At 42.8% G+C, this 21,633-nt stretch overlaps 1 protein-coding gene across 3 annotated transcripts in view; it reads right to left on the reverse strand.

The window, feature by feature from the left end:
* Positions 1-12,704: 12,704 nt before the first annotated feature.
* Positions 12,705-21,633, reverse strand: part of LOC144696037 (AT-rich interactive domain-containing protein 1A-like) — an 84,232-nt gene continuing 75,303 nt past the window's right edge. For all 3 annotated transcript variants that reach the window (XM_078567237.1, XM_078567236.1, XM_078567235.1), the window contains exons 18-19: positions 18,170-18,300; positions 12,705-15,527 (exon numbers count right to left, since the gene is read on the reverse strand). In XM_078567237.1, the coding sequence (XP_078423363.1) occupies positions 13,827-15,527; positions 18,170-18,300 (1,832 nt within the window). In that variant the 3' untranslated portion in view covers positions 12,705-13,826. The remainder of the gene's footprint in view (positions 15,528-18,169; positions 18,301-21,633) is intronic.

A 21,633-nucleotide genomic window follows, 5' to 3' on the forward strand; every position in this document is an offset into this window, starting at 1 on the left:
TATCTGCCACTCTAGGAACTCAACTCAGAGTTGTTGGGCTGGAGTCCGAGCTGCAGACATTGTGGGACATCAGGGAGGGGCAGAGTTACCTGTGCACTTGCACACCAAGTTAAATAGTACTTTACAATCAATGGTTAGGAACAGGAAGGTGTGACTGTGAGGCAGATGGTAATGGGGACTCAGGATGTAACAATGGGAGGAGCCTCAGCCCTTACTTTTTGACCAACTTGAATGAATACTTGCTGCCTGCTGCATGAGAACAAGGACTGCAAGGCAGGTGGGCAAAGTGACCATAGCACCATGGTGCAGGAGCCATTCAAGTCACTCCCCTTACTACAAAAAGGAATGTGGTAGTGAGAGGGGACAATATAGTCAGGGGAATAGATATTGTTCTCTGCAGCCGAGTCCAGGAATTCTAAAGGATGTGTTGCCTGCCCAGTACCAGAGTTCGGGGCATCTCTTCACAGCTAGGAAAGAACGTGGGATGGGATGGAATAGGCAGTATCCAGTTGTTGGGGTCCATATAGGAACCAACGACATAGGTAGAACAAGAGAGAAGTTCTGCAGCAGGAGTTTGAAAAACTGGGTTCTAAATTATTAAGCAGAACCTCAAGGATAATCATCTGGGCTCCACCTGAACTGCACACAAATTGGCATAGGGTCAAGCAGTTTAGGGAATTAAGCATGTGACTCAGAGTGGTATGTGCTGGGGAAGGAAACAGGTAAAGGAGTTCAATTGCTAATTATTAGTTAACAACCTAAGTACTCATTTGGTTGTATAAAACGGATAACAGGTGAGACAAGTTCCCTCTGTAGAGAGTTTTTTGCAACAGAAATAAAACTCTATAAGAAGGAATCTCTCTTGGTCTCGGTCTTTAATGCCAAATAGCTATTGGAGCTTAACAGTGGTAGCAGAGAATGGTTGCTGCTTGTAAGTATAAAAAAACTATGCCAAGGTATCGAATATGGACAGACTTCTGATTTTGACGTGAGTTAATTTTACGGGCAGACATAGTACTAGAACAGATGCCAGGAGCGCTAAAAAATAAACTCCTTGGAAAACATTTCTTTCTGGCAGCGTTCATGGCACAAATGAGTCATTCGGCAGTAAGACAGAAAATGGACGATCCGATGTTAACGGGATGGTGAGATTGTCTAAAAACAGGATGTAGAGGTCAGTACAAAAGGAGATTTGTAATTAGAAACAATGAGGACAGAAATACCTTTGACAGTTATGGCAGGAGAAAAGAACTGGGGAATGACAACAAAAGGATAAACCCCAGAAATGCCCAGAGTATGGTCAATCGGTGTTTTAAATGCGATTCAAAATACGAACTGTCCTAAACGATATAATGTGTTCGAAATTAAACACGAGACAGAAGACTCGGAAGAAGAACTTGGAGATATTGACCAAAGAGAGGACATTGTATTAGTTACAAGAAGTTTCAGCCCAGTGATGAATCTCTCTGGTTGCTGAGGTTGACAGGGTATCTGAAGATGGACACAGTAATGCGGACAAAAGATTTGCCTCAGAGGACAACTGCCAAAAACTGGTTAAATATACGAGATAAAAGACAGGAGGTTAGACCTATGGATTGGGAATGAAAACATAGTATCAGTTCAGACAATGGGTCTAGAACATGCCTCTAGGAAGAGATCGCTAAATAAACATGTATACGGTTTAAACAACACCACCAGAGTTTGGCATTTTTCAGTGAGGTCAGTTTTCTTAAAGTCGGGCTGTCTTCAGTTGGAAGCAGACCCGGCAATGTTTTATTAGCACCATGAGGCATGTAGATGATTTTTTGTGGGGAGGTAGTAGCGGATTTGAAATGGTCGTCATTCATGGGCTCAGAACGGAGTTCGAAATTGGAAGTCAGGATTCTGGTTTGTTTAAATACAATGGATTGGAAATCAGGCAGAGCAGATCACACGTCATTTTACTTCAGCAATCCTATTTAGAGAACATCAATCCCATTGCAATTAGTCATGGTAGGGCCTCTCAAAGATACAGCGGTTTCTGAAACGGAAAAAAAGGAACTCAGAAGTCTAATTGGGTAACTCAATTGGCTTGGTAAACATAAAAGGCTGGACGTCAGTTTTGACGTTTTGGAATTGAGCACTAAAATGAATGATCCCAAGGTTGAAGAAATCATTTGAGCAAACAAAAAACACTGACAAAGTGAAAAATGGAGCAGTGTGTTTTGAAATTCTCATCTTTGGGTGATCTTGAAAAATGAAACTGTTTAGTGATGCATCTTATGCAAATCTATGTGATTGAGTGCGGGAGCATTTATAATATTTCTCATGGTGGGGAGAAAAAATGTAAATGTTGCCCTTTGGCATGAGAATCTAAAAAGATACGAAGATTTGTGAAAAGTACATAGGCAGTGAAGCGGTAGATATGGCATTCTGTATCTCAAAAATGCTGGCAGAAATTTTAAGTGGAAAAGGGTATTCTGGAATGGTACCTATCGAATGTCTTATAGGCAATTAGTCACTTTGGGAAAATGCTCACTCTATGAAACGTGTTCATGAAAAAAAAATTGCAAATTGACATTGCAAGCTTAAAACAGATGCTCGAGAATAAGGGGATTGCCTAGATCAAATGGATTGATAGCAGCTACTAATTATCTGACTACTTCACAAAGAGCGAGCTAGCTCCAAAAAGTTATTAGAGGTCCTCAAATAGGGACGTCTTTATCTTTAAGACGACAAAAAGGAATATTCCTTTTGTGTGGACATATGTGATCTTTATAAGAGGGGAATCTGTTGGGGAAGGAAACAGTTAAAGATGTTCAATTGCTAATTATTAGTTAACAACCTAGGTGCCCATTTGTTTGTATATAAAAAAACAGGTGAGACAACTTCCCTCTGTAGAGTGTTTTGTGTACCAGAAATAAAACTCTATCCGAATGAGGCTGTCTTGGTCTTGATTGCCAAACAGCTATTGGAGCTTAACAGTGTGGGAAGAAAGGGTTTCAATTCATGGGGTGCTGGCACTAGTACACAGGGAAGAGGGAGCTGTTGAATTGGGATAGGCTCAACTTAAACTGGGCCGGGATCATCATCTTGGTGAATTGTAGAACTAGGGCTGTGGATAGGACTTTAAATTAAAAGGGGGTGGGAGGTTCAGGTGAAGGGAAATTGAAAAATCTAAAGCCGAGGCAGCAGAGCAGTGTAGCATTTTGGGTAAAGACAAGCAGAGTGAGATAGAAAGAGACAGAGTAATGGTAATAGTGCATCAACGAATAGCACCAAGCAAGGTATAGTGTAAAAAAAAGGTTTTTTTCTGAATGCATGAAGCATTAATGATAAGACAAACACGTGGCACAGAGATAAATGGTTTAGACTGAACTGCCATTAGAAACATAGTTACAAAGTGACCAAGGCTTTGAAGAAAGTATTCTAGATTGCACAACATTTTGAAAAGACAGGTGGAATGGGAAAGGAGGTAGAATGACCCTGATAATAAAAGATGACACAAAGACAGTAGTAAGAAAGGATTTTGGCTCAAAAGGTCAGGATGTAGAATCAGTATGGGTCAAGATTAGGAATAACAAAAGGTCAGAGGATGTTGGTGGGTGTAGTTTGTATGTCCCCTAACAGTAATTATACCATTGGATAGAGTATTAGTTAAAAAATAATTTGAGGTTATTACAAAAGCAATGTAATAATGACAGGGTCTTTACTCTTCATATAGACTGGATAAATCAAATTGGCATAGCCAATCTGGAAGATGAATTGGATTGGTAGAATGCTTTCACGACCGTTTCTTGGAAAATAATACAATGTGGAATTGACTAGGGATAAAGCTATTTTAGATCTAGTATTATAGCATAAGGCAGGGTTAATAACAATCTGAGTAAAAGATCCTCTAGGAAAAAGTGATTGCAATACAACTGAATATCATTAAGTTTCAGAATGAAGCACTTGAGCTCAAAACAAAAATCTTGAGCTTGAACAAAACCAATTATAGAGGAATGAGAGGAACATAACACTTAAAAAGCACTTTTTAGAAATTGTTTCACAGGATATGAGCAGTGCTGGCTAGGCTAGTATTTGTTGCCCAGTGATGGTGAGCTGCCTTCTTGAGCCACTGCAGTCCATCTGGTGCCGGTACACCCACAGTGCTGTTAGGGAGTGTGTTCCAGGATTTTGACCCTCCGACAGTGAAGGAACAGTGATATAGTTCTAAGTCAGGATGGTGTGTGGCTTGGAGGGGAACAGGCAGGAGGTGGTGGTGTTCCCATATATCAGCTGCCCTTGTCCTTTTAGCTGCTACAAGTTTGGAAGGTGCTGTTGAAGGAGGCTTGATGAGTTGCTGCAGAGCATCTTTTGGATGGTACAAACTGCTGCCACGACGTTGGGGGACAAAATGAATGTTTAAACTGGTGGACCGGGTGCCAGTCAAGCAGGCTGTTATGTTCTGGATGGTATCAAGCTTCTTGAATGTTGTTGGAGCTGCACTCATCCAGACAAGTGTGAAGTAGTCCATCACATTCTTGACCTGTGCCTTGTAGATGGTGGATAGGATTTGAGGAGTCAGAAGGTAAGTTACCTGCTGCAGGATTCCTAGCCTCTGACCTTTCTTGTAGCCACAGTATTTATGTGGCTAAGTCCAGTTCAGTTTCTGGTCAATGGTAATCTCCAGGATGTTGATAGTGGGAGATTCAGTGATGATAATGCCATTGAATGTCATGGGGCAATGATTAGATTCTCTCTCGTTGGATATGGTCATTGGCTGGCACTTATGGTGTGAATGTTACTTGTCAGCCCAAGCCTGGATATTGTCCAAGTCTTGCTGCATTTAGAATTGGGCTGCTTCAGTATGAGGAGTCGCAAATGGTGAACATTGTGTAATCATCAGCAAACATCCCCACTTCTAACCTTATGGTGGAAGGAAGGGTCATTGACGAAACAGCGGAAGATGGTTGGGGCCTAGGACACTAGCCTGAGGAACTCCTGCAGTGATGTCCTGGAACTTAAATGTTTGGCCTCCAACAATCACAACAATCTTCATTTGTGCTAGGTATGACTCCAACCAGGGGAGAGTCCCCCCTCCACCCCCAAAACAATCGGTCAAATGCTGCCTTGATGTCGAGGGCAGCACTCTCACATCACCTCTGGCATTTACTCTTTTATCCATGTTTGAGCCAAGGCTAATGAGGTCAGGAGCTGAGTGGCCCTGGCGAAACACAAACTAAGGAGGTTATTGTTAAGCAAGTGCTGCTTGATAGCACTATTGATGACCCCTTCCATCACTTTATCGATGATCAAGAGTAGACTGATGACGCGATAATTGGCCGAGATGGATTTGTCCTTTTTGAGTACAGGACATACCTGGGCAAATTTCCACTTTGCTGGGTAGGTGCCAGTGTTGTAACTGTATTGAACAGCTTGGCTAGGGGCGCAGCAAGTTCTGGAGCACAAGTCTTCAGTACTATTGCCAGAATATTGTCAGGGCCTTTGCAGCATCCAGTGCCTTCAGCTGTTTCTTGATATCACGTGGAGTCAATAGAATTGGCTGAAGACCTGTGATTCTGGGGACCTCTGGAGGAGGCTGAGATGGATCATCCACTCGGTGCTTCTGGCTGAAGATTCTTGCAAATGCTTCGGCCTTATCCTTTGCACTGATGTGCTGGGTTCCCCCATCATTAAGGATGGGGATATTTGTGGAGCCTTGTCTTCTCCTCCAGTGAGTTAATTGTCCACCACCATTCACGACTGGATGTGGCAAGACTACAGAGCCATCTGATCCATTTGATGTGGAATCGCTTAGCTCGGTCCCTCACTTGCTGCTTATGCTGTTTGGCATGCAAGTGGTCCTATGTTGAAGCTTCAGTGAGTTCACACATTTTTAGATATGCTGTTCCTGCCATACCCTCCTGCACTCTTCACTGAACCAGGGTTGATCCCCTGGCTTGATGGTAATGGTAGAATGTGGGATTTGCTGGGCCATGAGGTTACAGACTGTGGCTGAGTACAATTCTGCTGCTGATTGCCCACAGTACCTCATGGATGCCCAGTCTCGAGTTGCTAGAACTGTTTGAAATCTATCCCATTTAGCACGGTGGCAGTGCCACACAACACGAAGGAGGATATCCCCAGTGTGAAGACAGGACTTAGTCTCCACAAGGATACTGTCATGGGCATGCATCTGTGGCAGGCAGGTTGGTGAGGATGAGGTCAAGTATGTTCTCTCCTTTTGTTGGATCCCTCACCACCTGCCGTAGACCCAGTCTAGCATCTATGTCCTTTAGGACTCGATCAGTTCAGTCAGTGGTGGTACTATCCAGCCGTTCTTGGTGATGAATACCGAAGTCCCACACCCAGAGTACATTCTGCTCCCTTGCCATCCTCAGTGCAGTTTGATACAACTGAGTGGCTTACTAGACCATTTCAGAGGGCGTTTAAGAGTCAACCACATACTGTGGATCTGGAGTCACATTAGGCCAGACCAAGAAAGGACAGCAGATTCCCTTCCCTAAAGGACATTAGTGAACCAGATGGGTTTTATTTTTATTCAGTCATGGGATGTGGGCATCACTGGCTAGGCCAGCACTTATTGCCAATCCCTAATTGCCCTTGAGGTGATGGTGAGCTGCCTTCTTGAACCGCTGCAGTTCACATGGTGTAGGTACACCCACTGTGCAGTTAGGGAGGGATTTCCAGGATTTTGACCCAGTGATAGTGAAGGAACAGTAATATGTTTCCAAGTCAGGATGATCAGGATGGTGCTGCCACTGTGCGTTGGTGGTGGAGGGAGTGAATGTGTGTGGATGCAGCGCCAATCAAGTGGGTTGCTTTGTCCTGGATGGTGTCAAGCTTCTCTACTGTTGTTGGAGCTGCACTCATTAAGGGACGTGGAGAGTATTCCATCACACTGGTTTGTACCTTGTAGATGATAGACAGAGTTTGGGAAGTCATGTGGAGAGTTACTCGCCGCAGGATTCCTAGCCTCTGACCTGGTCTTGTAGCCACAGTATTTATAGGCTAATCCAGTTCAGTTTCTGGTCAATGGTAAACCCAGGATGTTGATCATGGGGGATTCAGTGATGGTAATGCCATTGAATGTCAAAACAATCAAGACTGGTTTCATAGTCATCGTTAGACTTTTAATTCCAGATTTTTATTGAATTCAAATTGTACCATCTGCCGTGGCAGGATTCCAAGCCGAGTCCCTGGCGCATCACCCTGGGTCTCTGCATTATTCCAGTCACAATACCATTACGCCACCATCTCCAACCTCTGAGGAGCCAGGAATGGTACTGAACATTTGCACACCAGCGAACATACCCAGTTCTGACCTTATGGAAGGAAGGTCATTGATGAAGCAGCTGATGATGTTTAGGCCTACACCACAACTGAGGAATGCCTGCATCGATGTCCTGGAGCCAAGGTGATTGGCCTCCAACAACCAGAACCATCTTTCTTTTGCGCTAGGTAGGACTTCAACTTGGATTTGCACTTGAAGTGTTGTAACCCTCAAGCTTATGGAACAAGATCTGGGAAGTGGGATAAGGCTGGATGGCTTCTTGTAAGCTAGTGTGGATATGATGGGCCAAATAGCCTCTTTCTATGCTGTAAATTTCTATGATTAGGAGGAGCAAGCTAGGTGCCAGATTGAATAAAAAAACAATGGTATGGCAGTAAATAATTAAGAGAGAAAATTTTGTCCAACAAAAATATGTTCCAGTAAAAAAAACTTGAGGGAAGTTAAGGTTGTATTAGGTTAAAGAGGCTTATAATTTTGCACAGAACAGTTATAAACACGAGGATTGGGAGAGTTTTAGAAATTAGCAAAAGTTTGATAGGAAGAAAAATAGAATGAGTAAATTAGCCAAGAACAAGAAAATGGTTTGTATGAGCTTTTGAAGTATAGATAAAGGAAAGTAGTTAAAGGAAACATTGGTCCCTTGGAGGCAGAGATGGGATAAATTATCATGGGGAATAATAGAAATGTTGAACAAATATTTTGTGGCTGTCTTTACAGTTCAAGATGTAAATTACATACCATAAATAAAGGGTAATATCAAAGCACTTGAAAGAGTCAGAGCTTAAAATAGTTAACATTAGCAGAGAAAAAGTACTAGACAAATATAAGGGACGAACCCCCAGGATCTCGTGACCTATATCCTAGGTTTCAAAAAGAGATAGTTGCAGATATAGTGAATGTGTTGGTTACAATCTTCCAAGATTCCTTAGATTCTAGAATAGTCCTAGAGGACTGGAAGTTAACAAAATTCAGCCATCACTATAAGAAAACAGAGATCTAACTACAGGACAGTTAGCCTGAGCCTGACATCAGTTATTGGGAAAATGCTGAAATCTATTAAGGAAGTCTCAATGCACGTAGAAAATCATACTATGATCAGAGTCAACACGGTTTACAAAAGGGAAGTCATGTTTGACAAATTTATTAAAGTTTTTTGAGGATGTAGCCAGTTGGGTGGATAAAGGGGAGCCAGTAGATGTTGTAACTTGGATTTCCAAAAGACATGAGATAAGGTGCCATACAAGTGATTCATACACAACAAAGGTTCAAGGAGTTGGGATAATATTAGCATTGATGAAGGATTGGTTAACAAACAGAAAGCAGAGATAAATAGGGCATTTATAAGTGGGCAGGTTGTAACTAGTGTAGTGCCGCATGGATAAGTGTGGGGCCTCCGCTATTTACAAGCCACATCAATGAGTTAGGTGAAGCAACCAAGAATAATGCATTCAAATTTGTTGAAGATTCAAAGATGGTGGGAACTTGAGCTGTGAGGACACTGAGGATACAAGAGATATAGACAGGTTACATGAGTGAATAATGGTGATGGATGGAGTGAAATGTAGGAAAATGTGAGCTCATTCACTTTGGTAGGAAGAATAAAAAAGATTTTTTTAAAAAAAGATTGAAACTCCTAAATATTAATGTTCAGAGACGTGGGTGTACTCTTGCAAGGAAAACAAAGTTAGCATGCAGGTACAGCAAGCAATTAGGAAGGTAAATTGCATATCAACCTTTATTGCAAGGGGATTGGAGTACAAGAATAAGTCAGTCTTGCTACAATTGGACAGGGCTTTAGTGAGGCCATACCTAGATTACTGTGCACTGTAATAAAAACAGAAAATGCTGGAAAAACTCAGCAGGTCTGGCAGTATCTGTAGAGAGAGAAAGAGTTAACATTTTGAGTCCGTATGACTCTTCTTCAGAGCTCTGTGCACTGTGGTCTCCATGTCTAAGGAAGGATATACTTGCCTTGGAAGCAGTACAACAAAGGTTCACTGGATTGGTTCCTGGGGTGGGTGGGCTGTCCTATGAGAGGCTGAGTAAATTGGGCCTATACCCTGAAGATCAGAAGAGGTAATCTCATTTGAAATGTATGAAGTTCTGAAGGGGCTGTAACGTGCTAGATGCAGAGAGGTTGCTTCCCCTGGTTGGGGAACCGGGGGAGGAGGGGATGGGGCAAGAAGAAGTGGGCAGTCTCAGGATAAGAGGTCTATCATTTAGAACTGAGGAAGGAGAAATTTCTCAGGGAGTTGTGATTCTTTGGAATAGCCTACCCCAGAGCACTGTGGATGCTCCATTACTGAGTATATTCAAGACTGAGATCAATAGATTTTTTTGATCTCTCAGGGAATCAATGGTTATAGGGAGCTTCATTGTTGAGAATATTCAAGGCTGAGAGAGATATTTGGTGTCTCGGGGAATCAAGGGATATGTGGAGCAGGCAGGGAAGTGTGGTTAAGAGAGAAGATCAGCCATAATCGTATTGAATGGCCTAATCCTGCTCCTATTTATGTCCTTATGTACTTTGCTTAGCACTTCCTGTAACTAACAAGATTGCTCCAGTACTGCATCCTACTCTTCACTGTTTTAAAGCTGATCAGTGGCATCTGGTTAGTCAAGTTTAGGGTTTCCCAATAAGGGCTCCACCTTCTACAAGACCAGGTTATCCAGATAAGCTTTGCTGAATTAGCAAATTCTATGATCTTCCCTGACATTTCAAATAGATGGAAAGTCCCTTCACAGTGCCATCCCAAAGATTGTTTCCAGGCTGAAGTTGGCACTCACTAGAACCAATATGAATCAACAGTTGAGATAAGGATCCCTTATATATGCAGTCAACACCTTCAAGATCCTTTCTCTCTCTGGCTGTTCAATGTACTTGGGAGCATGCATCATATCACATTGGTTTGCTACATGTTTAAAATGGTGGATAGGATTTACTGAAACAGTAGGTAATTCCACCAACATGTGAAAAATACACCATTATTTCATCAGAAATGCTTGAAATAGACAGTCCCAGTCTGTCGCTTGCAATGGCACCCAACACATCGTTCATGAAGGCATTGGATAGGGTAAGAGAAAGCAACTTTGCCTCATTCCCCTTGGGAGAAATAGGTTCAGTTTCAAATACTGCCTTGTACAGGGTGTTGGTGAGACCACATCTGGAGTACAGTGCACAGTTTTAAGAGAGGATATAAATGCATTAGAGGCAGTTCAGAGAAGGTTCACTCAACTGATATCTGTATGGGGGTTATCTTATGAGGCAAGGTTGGATAGGCTGTGTCTATATATCCATTGGAGTCCAGAAGAATGAGAAGTGATCTTAATGAAACATATAAGCTCCTGAGGGAACTTGACAGGGTGGATACTGAAAGTATGTTTCCCCTTTTGGAAGAGTCTAGAACTAGGGAACATCTTTTAAAAATAAGGGGTCTCCCATTTAAGACTCAGATGAGAAGAATTTTTTTCTCTGAGGGCCATGAAAGTTTGGAACTCTCTTCCCCAGAAAGTGGTGGAGGCAGGGTCATTGAATATTAAGGCAGAGGTAGATAGATTATTGACTAACAAGGGAGTCAAAGGTTATCAGAGGTAGGAATTGTGGCCACAATCAGAGCAGCCATGATCTTACTGAATGGCAGAGCAGGCTCAAGGGGCCAAATGGCCTACTCCTAATTCCTATGTTCATATGTTCATCTCGCCTCTGAAATTCAGCTCTTTTGTCCACGTTTGGACCAAAGCTGTAATGAGGTCTGGAGTCGAGTGGCCCTGGCGGGATTCGGCTCGCATATTAAGTGCATTAAAGCAGAATGAAGTTACAGGATTGACAGAAATTGGAGCACCTATTAGCTGTCAATATAGACCAGGACTCTCAATAGTGTGGTTCAGTGTTAAATCAAATCAACAACCTATTGGGTGGAAATGCAAAGGGAAAAATTAGGGGAAATATAGCATGAAAATTAGCAAACTGTGCCTTGCCACCTCTGCTGTCATTGTGATATCACCCCACACACTGACCATCCTGCACAGTACCAATGAGAGCAGAGTCTAAATTGGGCAGTACCAACAAAACAGAATCTATACTGGACAGCTCTAACATGCAGATTCCCTTCTGTAAACCTTGGATTCCAAAACCACCAAAAATGAATTATTCCTTTTTAAATTTTGTTTCTTCACCCCCTTTCTCCTGAAGGCAGTAATGCTGAATTCACAAGCAACAGTGGTCATCCAGTATTTCAGTGCGCACTTCCATCAGACCATGGGGTGGTTTTTCACTCTTCTCAGATAGTGAAAAGCCAAATCTGGAGGCTAGGACAACAGTCCATGCAGTCTCGGTGCGTTAACAATCTCAGCCATGGTGACAGTGAGGGGGCTACAAGTACGCATATACACAGACATCAGGTGCAGACAGGATTTGACTCAGTTCTGACACCCTGGCCAACAAATAGCTTGTTGACACTGTCAATGCTTACAATGCAAGGGGAAAGTAAACACTCCACACCATGGAATAGCTATTTCATTAACACCTTCAGGAGCAGAGAAATTTGAAGTAAAAAAAATGCACACTCAAATTACAGCAGTCCATATTACTGAACAGGGATTTCAGTGGAATAATTCCCATTGAATTGGATATAGATATGCAGTGGATCCATTTATAATTCAAGGTGTTGCAACATGGTGTAGGATCTGAATCAAATCATTCTGAAGAGTTTAAGTCCTACAATTGTAATGATTGGTTAATGACTTTTGGTGGTGTTCAGTTTCTGTAATCCCAGTTCGCCATTCGTCACGTGTGACCTTGGACAGAAAATGTCAGCAGGTTATTTGACTGGAAAGCAGCACAACGGAGCCAGATTCCAACCCCACCAAATACCTATGCAGTACTTTCGATGGTGCAACTCTGCTCATGTACACAACTCTGAACAAAGACACATCTGTTCACTTTGGCATCTGGTCCATTAATAGATTTGCTGCTAATTATTTCTTGCATATAGCATTTACGAACATTCCCCAGTTGCTTTTCTGGATTGGATGCGTGTTTTCTGTTTAGCTAAGTACTTCTCTAGATTCTACTCAAACATTAGAGTGGTCTGTGATGGTCAACCAAATAATGGTGAGCAAGCAAAGTTTTCTGCTCAGTGCCCTTCTCCACAAACTAATACGTGTAGTCCAGAATCACAACCCTACATACTTACTGGACCTCCTTTGTCAAGTGTCTCCCCTCCGCTCTGGATACATTCCATGGACGTTAGCAGCTCAAGTAGTTAATCTTCTGTGTCAGGCTCTTCTACCTGATGCAGGCAATAATCAAGCCTAAATTCTAAACATACACACAGACTGCCTTCGTCTGCACCCTCTTAATACTTGTACTTTCCATAATACAAGACTCTCGACCTGGGGAAATGAACGAAAACCTCCACAGCTCTTACCAAGATTTAATGTACATTTATTCTTAACACGTGGAACATATAGTATAAAGATTTCATACTGAATAAATGATATTCATTAAGCCAAAGGAAAAAGGAGGAATTTACATCAAGTTTTAGCTACATTGTCTGAAATACAAATATGCAGATTTCATAGCACTGAAAAATCTCAAGTTGTGTTTCTTCATCATTTTTTGTGAGCTTCAACTGAACCTAAACTTTTTCCACACCTTGATTATAAAGGAAAAACGTGATCTGTTGCTCTCCTTGAACTAGAGCACAACTTTATACATACAGAAACTTGTACATTACCCTCGCAGGATATGGCCGATGGAAATAAAAGCTATCGTCACTTCTCGCTTGACCATGTCATGAAAATTGTAAACCTCATTCTACGAGAGAAGGAAAAAAAAACAACCAACTCTGAGGGTATGTGCATTGTACAACTTCTATATACAATCACAGCTCAGGGGCTGAGGCTGCAGTTTAAAACCAGTCAGGAAGTGAAAGAGGACAGTCCATACAATCAAGGGGAGGTCAGGGTGTTGTAGATACACACATGATACTTTAAAGGGGGAAAAGCCTTTTTCACGTTTACTGTAAACTAAAAAGTTTTAAAACTACAGTTTGCTGCCAAACCAGCATTTCTCAATGTGAAACATTGCTTACAGCTGGTCGAAGGTTACATACGTCTAGGGTCTAATGCGCAGGCTGTCCCCTGCATGGCATACACAGAGCTTCCGATGAGCCACCTTCCAGTGGTTAAGTTACAATTCAGAGTACAGCACTGAACCACAAAGATTTCCCAAGTCATTTAGCTTCCAAAATTTACCATAAAAACCTCGAAGCAGGGCCCTCCGGGTACGAGGCAGTCTCCCAAACTCACTGTAAACGAGACAGCAACTTTGGTTAAAAAATTTCAGACTTATACACAGGCAGCAAACATTCATTGTTTCTTTTTCCTCTGGTACTTGATCAAAATGACTACAATATCCTTCCATTGTTAAGAGTGGGCGGGGGCAGATTTTGGGAACAGAGGTGGTTTTTGCATAAATAAAGACAGAAACAGTCGATTCAAAGATCTCCACTCACGCGCACACACGGTAAGGTTCCCACGGCTGTCATGACTGGCCTATCATGAAGAGTACATCACAAATTACATTTGTAACCAGAGAGTTCAGGAGAGGCGATACAGAGATATCTAGCAGTCGTGCCTCATGCAATGTGAACTCAGAGTGGTTTTCTTCTACTTTCGCCATTGCCAGCAGGGCCTTGGCTGCCCGGCGCATCATGTCCATACTTGTTGGCTCAATAGGTGCAGTCTGCAAGTGCATGAGGCTGGGCTGACTCTGCTGGAGCTGAGTGGCAGCAAGGCTATCCTCCAAAAAACCCAGCAGGTTACTGATGCTTCCCTTCCGAACAGCAATCGCTCGGGCAGCCAGGCTATCTCCTTGTGCCAGGTTTGCCAAAAGCACCACACACATTTCACGGCACACCTGGCTTTTCCGTTCCCCAATGAGCCGGACCAATATCCCATAAAGTTTCTCCAAGCGGCTAAAAGGTGGTGTTGCCAGGATCAGGTCCACATTACTGTCCTGGATACTGAGTTTACATAAGCTCTCCAGGACAAGCCTCTGAGGGGAGAGCATTGCGTTGGGACCTAGCGTTGGGAAAGGGTCTTGGGCTTCTGCTGCAGGACACACAGCCCAATGCAACAATCCATCCAGAATTGGCAAGCAGATACTCTCCGGGTATAGAGACAGGTCCAGCTGCCCAGAAATGTTGGCCAATGTGACGAGTGTGTTTTCCCGTAATACTTCTAAACAGTCCCACCACCACTCATCACTATCGCAGCTCACACCTTCATCCTCCTCATCTTCCTTTTCGTATGTTAATGGTGCCTGTTTCCGTTCAGGGTGTTCATGGTGCTGCAGGATCAGCTTGCCCAAGATGAGCAGCAAACCAGGGTGTTTCGACATCTCTGCATCATTCCCAGGCACAAATGACAAGCTGCGGATGATATTTGATATACAGATACACCGCTTCGCTAAAGAGTCCTGCCAGTCTGCCATCATACATAGCGGTACCTCATCCCGGCTGCAAGGCTCGTCTTCAAGAATTTTGATATTTTTATGATTTTGTGCCTGGTGAATAGCAAAAGGAAACTTGCTGTTCTCAGTGTTCCCCTCTGTTGAACCATTTACAGCTTCTTTGTTCAAGGAGCCGGGCCTTGCTGACAGAACATCATCCATGGTCGCAGTTATGCTTTTCTCAGGCTCCTCAACCATTGCTGTTGTCTCAGTTTCTCCCTCTGCTGTCCCTTTTTTGCTCTCGGCTGTGTGCCTTTTCACAGATCCTGCACGGACGGTTGTTCGTTTTCGTAGCGGTACCTGTGTCTTACCCTCAAAGTGTGTTTGGATGTGTTCTGTAGTGTCACCTCCCCCGATCTGCCAGTGTAGCAATCCACTTTCAAACTCCTGCACCCTGCCCAACTTATCTGAGCGATCCACCACAAATTGGTCACTCTTTCTAACTATTTTCACAGGAAGTCTATCAAACTTGCTGATGTGCTTGGGATTCTCCTCTGTGCTTTCGATGGCCGTGATATCCTCGGTTAGGTTAGCTGCCATTTCCTCCTCGCTGATAAAGTACTCATCTTCCCCTGCCTCAAGCTCTGACTGCAGTTTTACTTTCCCAAACTGCTCTGGATCCAGTAGTGTCTTTTGGCCAGGGTCTCCGATCTCATACTCTTTCAGGATTCCAAATATCTCAATCAAGCATCGCCGGAAATATTCCACCAGAAGCTCCAAGAAGCCGGGTAACTGCAGAAAGATAAAATAGAGGTAAGGGATCAACAAACACAGACTAGCATATCTAAGCAGAGTCCAATGAAATACAAAATCCCAACTTTGTGCCTGTTCACTTAAATCATGGAACAAACCAACCTCAGATTTGAACCACATTTTGCTTGTGTACCAGTTCTTGGTGTTGACAGCACAAAAAGTCTGAAGTCTGGAAGCACGAATGTCTGCGCGGAGGACCAAGACAAACAGGGGTTGCAACAATTCTGTACTGGCACTGTTACACAGCCTTACTGCATAAGTTAGCACAGAATCAACCCAGAAACAAACTTCCATTAATTACTTTAAATAGATTTTCCTTACATCCTTAGCAACTTTCTCTCCCTTTCTGAAGCTGTCTCATACTGGCGTGCTTATTCACGGACAATACTTCAAACAGGTGACCATTATTCAGGCAAACCCTGACATGAGTGTTCATAGAATGAACAGCACGGAAGACCATTCAGCCCATCATGGGTGTTCTGAATCTTTGAAAGAACTATCCAAATTAATTCCACCACCACACCCCCCCACCCTCTTTCCTTTAGCCCTTCAAACATTTTCCTTTTCAAGCATGGATCCATTCCCTTTTTGAACGTCACTATCGAATCTGCTTCCACCGCCCTTTCTGGCAGTGCATTCTAGATCACAAAAACTCACAATGTAAATAAAATTTCTTATCTCCGCTCTGATTCTTTTGCCAAATATTTTAAATCTTGTGTCCTCTGGTTATTGACACTTTTGCTATCTACTCTATCAAAACCCTTCATGACTTTGAATGCTTCTATCAAATCTCCCTTCAACTTCTGCACTAAGGAGAACAACCCAAGTTTCTCCATCTCTCTGCAAACTTAAATCCTTTATTCCTGGTACCATTCCAATAAAGTCTTTTCTGCAACTTCTCAGAGGCTTTGGCATCCTTCCTGAAGTGTGATACCTAAAACTGAACAAATTACTCCAGCTGAGGCCTAAACATTGATTTATAAAGATTTGGCATAACTTCCTTGCTTCTTGCACCACATGCCAGTTTATAAATACAAAAAGAAGCTTCTCAACTTATCCTGCCACTTTCAAATTTTCACAATATTTAACCCCTGGAAGCATTGCAGAAGAGTTGCATCAATACAGACACAATCAGTCAAATGGGTTGCCCTGTATTGTAAATTCAATATTTCCAACTCTGCCATTGGTCACTAAATAAACAGAGGAAACCAAACTAGATGGAAGTTAACGGACTAATCCTCTTCCCTCCTGTTAAGAAAACAGTCCACAATCTGACCTGCAGGATGAACTTGTCAATGGAAGCCAACTCCAGGTCATATCTCATCACTCCCTCCTATACAAGATTTTCTATTTTTCTTTTTTTGATGAATATGTATTCTGTTAAGACCTGGAATGGTTTAGGCAGTCCTAGCATCAGGCTTGTTCTTATCAGCAATGCTGTGGCAGCCTCTGAGTGAAGCTTACTCAGATCTACCCTAATTAGGTTTAACTCCAACCTCCAAAGATCAGTCCAACTGACATTCACTTAGTACTAGCTGTCTTGCGACCCAAGAAAGACAGCCAAGTTTGGCGAATGACTGTCGAATGAAGTGTAGCTGTGAATGTATCCATCAGGACCAGGGCTGAGAGGGTACAAATGGTTCCATGGGGCAGTAGTGAGGACATGAGAGTCCCAGTTAAACCAGATGCCAGAGTTGAGAGGACAATGTGGTAACTAATTTCACCAATCCTTCAAGCTACCCTTTTTGTGATGGCGAGTTTTCTTTAACAGGACAATCATTCGGTACTTTGTGGCCAGAGTACACATGGCTAGTACTGAAGCTTCAATAACCACAAAAAAAAATTGACATTACACAGAACGCAGCACTGACAATTGAACATGAAGCAAAGCACACATGGATTTGCCATCCTTTCAGATTAAACCAATGTTAGGTTACTGTGTGGGTGCCCACCCCAGCCCAGCAAATTCCACTCCCCCTCCTTCCCTGCCCCAAATGACAGTGCCTCCAAAGCATGCTCCCAGTGTATGATGCTCACTGACCATCAGGACCAAAGTTTATAGAATACCCTCAAAAAATATTCAGCTTGATGAATTCAGAGTGCTTGTTGGTGATGGTGTTCCAGTATATTTCTGGTAATATCTCAATACAGTTCATAGGTTTTACTAAATCAAGGAGACACTGTGCCCAAGACAGGAGGGCATTTTAAGTTAAACTTAAATGTTAAATATATAAAGTTGAAGAAAAGGGCCACATTTCTCTGCATACATTTCAGGTCTCCTTGTCTCCAAATATGTGAGGGGAAGACAGCAAGAATAAGGAAACGTGCATAGGAGAGTGAGCGCACATGAAAGCCACTGCACCTCTCAGCAGTTGGTACCTTTTCAAAGTCACATGTTCCAACTGGTATGCAAGTCCATTCAGAGCCACTTGATGTCTGGACAATACATGACCAGCTGAATCACCATTGCAGCAAATTTATTCTATCTTGATTGGTACCAGACAGCAGGACCCAGGTACTCATTGTGCAGGAGACAAACTCATATCAAATTTCAAACCCAAATGCTACCTTGAGTAATCAGATTCTGTTCAAGGTTGCAAGGTTTGCTCACTGTTACTCACCTGCGAGAGTGTGAAGGTAGCTACACTGCTATCATCATACAGTAAAATATTAATGGTGTCCAAGGCCCAGGTACTTTCAGCTAGGAGGCCAGACTTAAGGGACATCATCACCCGCCAAGCCTCTGGGGTGCCTGGGAATGGAACACAAAGAATGCTGCTTAAACCACAATTTGGGGAAAGTTCATCAAATTCACAACACATGTCCGTCTTGAGCATTAGAGTGCATTTGCAACCTTTCTCATCACTCTAGTAAATACTATGGTCAATGATTGCATTTTTTTTTTTTAAAACTCCCTTGTTCCCTCCTCAGTTGAAATATACGGCCTTAACATTTTACTTCTCTCTGTACCTTCACTGTGTTGCCGTGGCTCACCACATTCTATCTACTCTAACTCATAATTGTGTTAGCCGTGTCGCAGTTGGTAGCGTTCTCAGCCTCTGAATCGCAAAGTTGCGGTGCAAGTCCCATTCCAGAACTTCAGCACAAAAATCTAGGCTGACACTCCAGTTCAGCACTGTTGGAGATGCCATCTTTTGGATGAAATGTTGAGCTGGACCCCTGTTTGCCCTGTCAGATAGATGTAAAAGATCCAATGGGAGCATTCGGCAAAATGCAGGGAAGTTATCTCCGCTGTCCTGGCCAATCAACATCACAAAAATAGATATCTGGTCATTATCATATTGCTGTTTGTGGAAGGTTAGTTATGTTCAAATTTGCTGTGCTGCACTTAGATAAAAGCAAAATACTGTGGATGCTGGAAATCTGAAACAAAAACAAAAAATGCCAGAAAAACTCAGCAGGTCTGACAGCATCTGTGGGAAGAGAAAAACAAAGTTAACATTTTGAATTCATATGACCCTTCTTCAGAGCTCTGGAGGGGGGATATGGACTCGAAATGTTAACTTTGTTTTTCTCTCTTCACAGATGCTGTCAGAGTTTCTGAGTTTTTCCAGCATTTTCTGTTTTTGTTGCTGTGCTGTACTGTTTCCTACATTATGACAGGTGACAACATTTCAAAAACACTCCATTGGCTGCAAATGCACGCCAGAATGTAATTGGATCATGGAAGGCACTATATAAATGCAGTTTTTTTTTTCCAAGGAAATTATCTCAAATTCCCTAGCTTCCTTTTCCCACAATCTTCACCAGTTTGAAATCCAAATTTGGTATCGCCATACTACTCCTCAAATGACCTGATCCGCACTCCACTACACTGTCAGCCTACTTAATAAAAAAGTTAACATTTAGCAAAACTAGCAGCTTTGTCCAGTCAAGTGCACAGCATCATCAACCCGATGTGGTCCTAGTGGCATCGCATAGGCCAACACAATTTAAAAGCATACAACACAAAAAGGGACCACCATTTTGTCCACCTCGTCTATTTTGGCTCTTTGAAAGTAATATTAGTCCTACTCGCCCACTCTTTCCCAATAGCCCTTATTTCCAGGCTTATTCCAAAAATGGCCATTTTCCCTAAAATATTGAACATACAAATGCTTCTGCAAAGAGAAGTAAAATTTTAATAGTGTCTTGGACGAATTTGCTTACTTTAAGTGCAGGTATGTGGCCAGGCTTCCTGCAGCAGCAGCCTACCTGGATCGGTTTGCTGTTTATTCCTATTCAGTTGGTTAGCCAGACTTACAGTGAACCCCTCAATGGAGCTGGATCATAGAAAGGAGCATTCAGCCACACCTACTTAAGGGAAAGGTCATGCAGTCCCTCCAATGTCACAGCAACATCATCAGTACAGACAAAACACAATGTATTTTTATTTATTCATTCATGGGATGTGCGCATCGCTGGCTGGGCCAACATTTATTGCCCATCCCTAGTCACCCTTGAGAAGGTGGAGGTGAGCTGCCTTCTTGAACCACTGCTGTCCATCTGGTGTAGGTATACCCACAGTGCTATTAGAAAAGGAGTTCTAGGATTTTGGCCCAGCAACAGTGAAGGAATACTGTCGCTTGGAGGGGAACTTGAAGTGGTCGTGTTCCCATGCATCTGCTGCCCTTGTACTTCTAGGTGGTAGAGGCCACAGGTTTGGAAGCTGTTGAAGAAGCCTTGGTGATTGCTGCAGTACAACTTGTAGATGGCACACATTGCTGCCACTATTGCATTGGAAGTGGAGGGAGTGAATGTTTAAGGTGGTGGATGGGGTGCCAATCAAGCGGGCTGTTTTGTCCTGAATGGTTCGAGATTAACTGTTGGAGCTGCACTCACCCAGGCAAGTGGAGAGCCTCCCATCACACTCCTGACTTGTGCCTTGTAGACAGTGGACAGATTTACTTGCTGTGGAATTCCCAGCTTCTGACCTGTTCTTGGAGCCACGATATTTATATAGCTAGTCCAGTTCAGTTTCTGGTCAATGGCAATCCCCAGGATGTTGATTTTAAAAGCAGCAAAACCCAGAGCACAGTTAATCCATTTCACACTTAAAAGCATCCCAGAGAGGGAGGAAAAAAAGCTAACCAGGGACAAACCATCACCTGCGCAAAATACAACTTCCAGAACTCACGACCAGGTACATCTCCCTGCTTCCGACTACTTACCCTGCCAACATTACCTCTCCACGTGGCCATCCTGCTTGAGATTACCATTACAGGCCAGCTAACCAGAAGTACCTATTATCAAAACTATCCTCACAACCCCTCAATTTAGGAACCTAAAGCCTCCCCAAAATTACCCACTCTTTCTACGACAGCCTGGCATGCAACTGCACCAGGAACAACATCTGCTTGTTGGGGGTAGTTCCAGGGCACCACCTTCTGCCTGGGGAGGTGGGGAGGGGAGAAATCTCCAGGCACCAGCTCCAATTAATATTTTGTGATTCCAGTGCAAGCCATCAATTGTAAATCTATTATTCAAATATCCTGCTCAGAGCTTGAATTTCCTTTTACATTTTAATACAAAATTTATTTCCATTAAATTATGCTACAAAGCATTGATAGGAACATTCCAGAAAACGAAATGGACTTAAATTGGTTGGAAATTGTGTGCCTAGTAACCAGTTTCACTTTCTGACTAAGTTTTCTGGATTCATACTGAACAACAACTCAGATCTTTGCTGTCTCTGGAACATGTCATTGGAATAACCCTTTACTTGTAGTAACATAGGAAAGTGCCTCTTCCACATGCCTTTGGGAAAAAGCGTAAGAATACAAAGCATCCTTAAATTAAACTTGACTTTAAACCAATAAAACTGCCTGTATAACAGCACAGGTACAACAGTGCTGATCGACTGTTTGCTATTCTATGCAGGAGGTTAGATCAGCTTAACCAGAAGGTTCCCCCAATCACAGATCTAGTCTGTCAGGTTACCCCATGTACCAAATTCTGACAAGCCTCCAATGTAATGATTGCTGCAGCTTTATTCTGATTGACTACTTTACCTGTTTACAGATCACATAAATTCCATTTGACTTGGACTTGGTTTGGAATTGTTGAGTTCCCCGTCTAACTGCCC

This window comes from Cetorhinus maximus, chromosome 21 (genome assembly GCF_964194155.1).
Source record: "Cetorhinus maximus chromosome 21, sCetMax3.hap1.1, whole genome shotgun sequence".
In the NCBI taxonomy this organism is placed as follows: domain Eukaryota; kingdom Metazoa; phylum Chordata; class Chondrichthyes; order Lamniformes; family Cetorhinidae; genus Cetorhinus; species Cetorhinus maximus.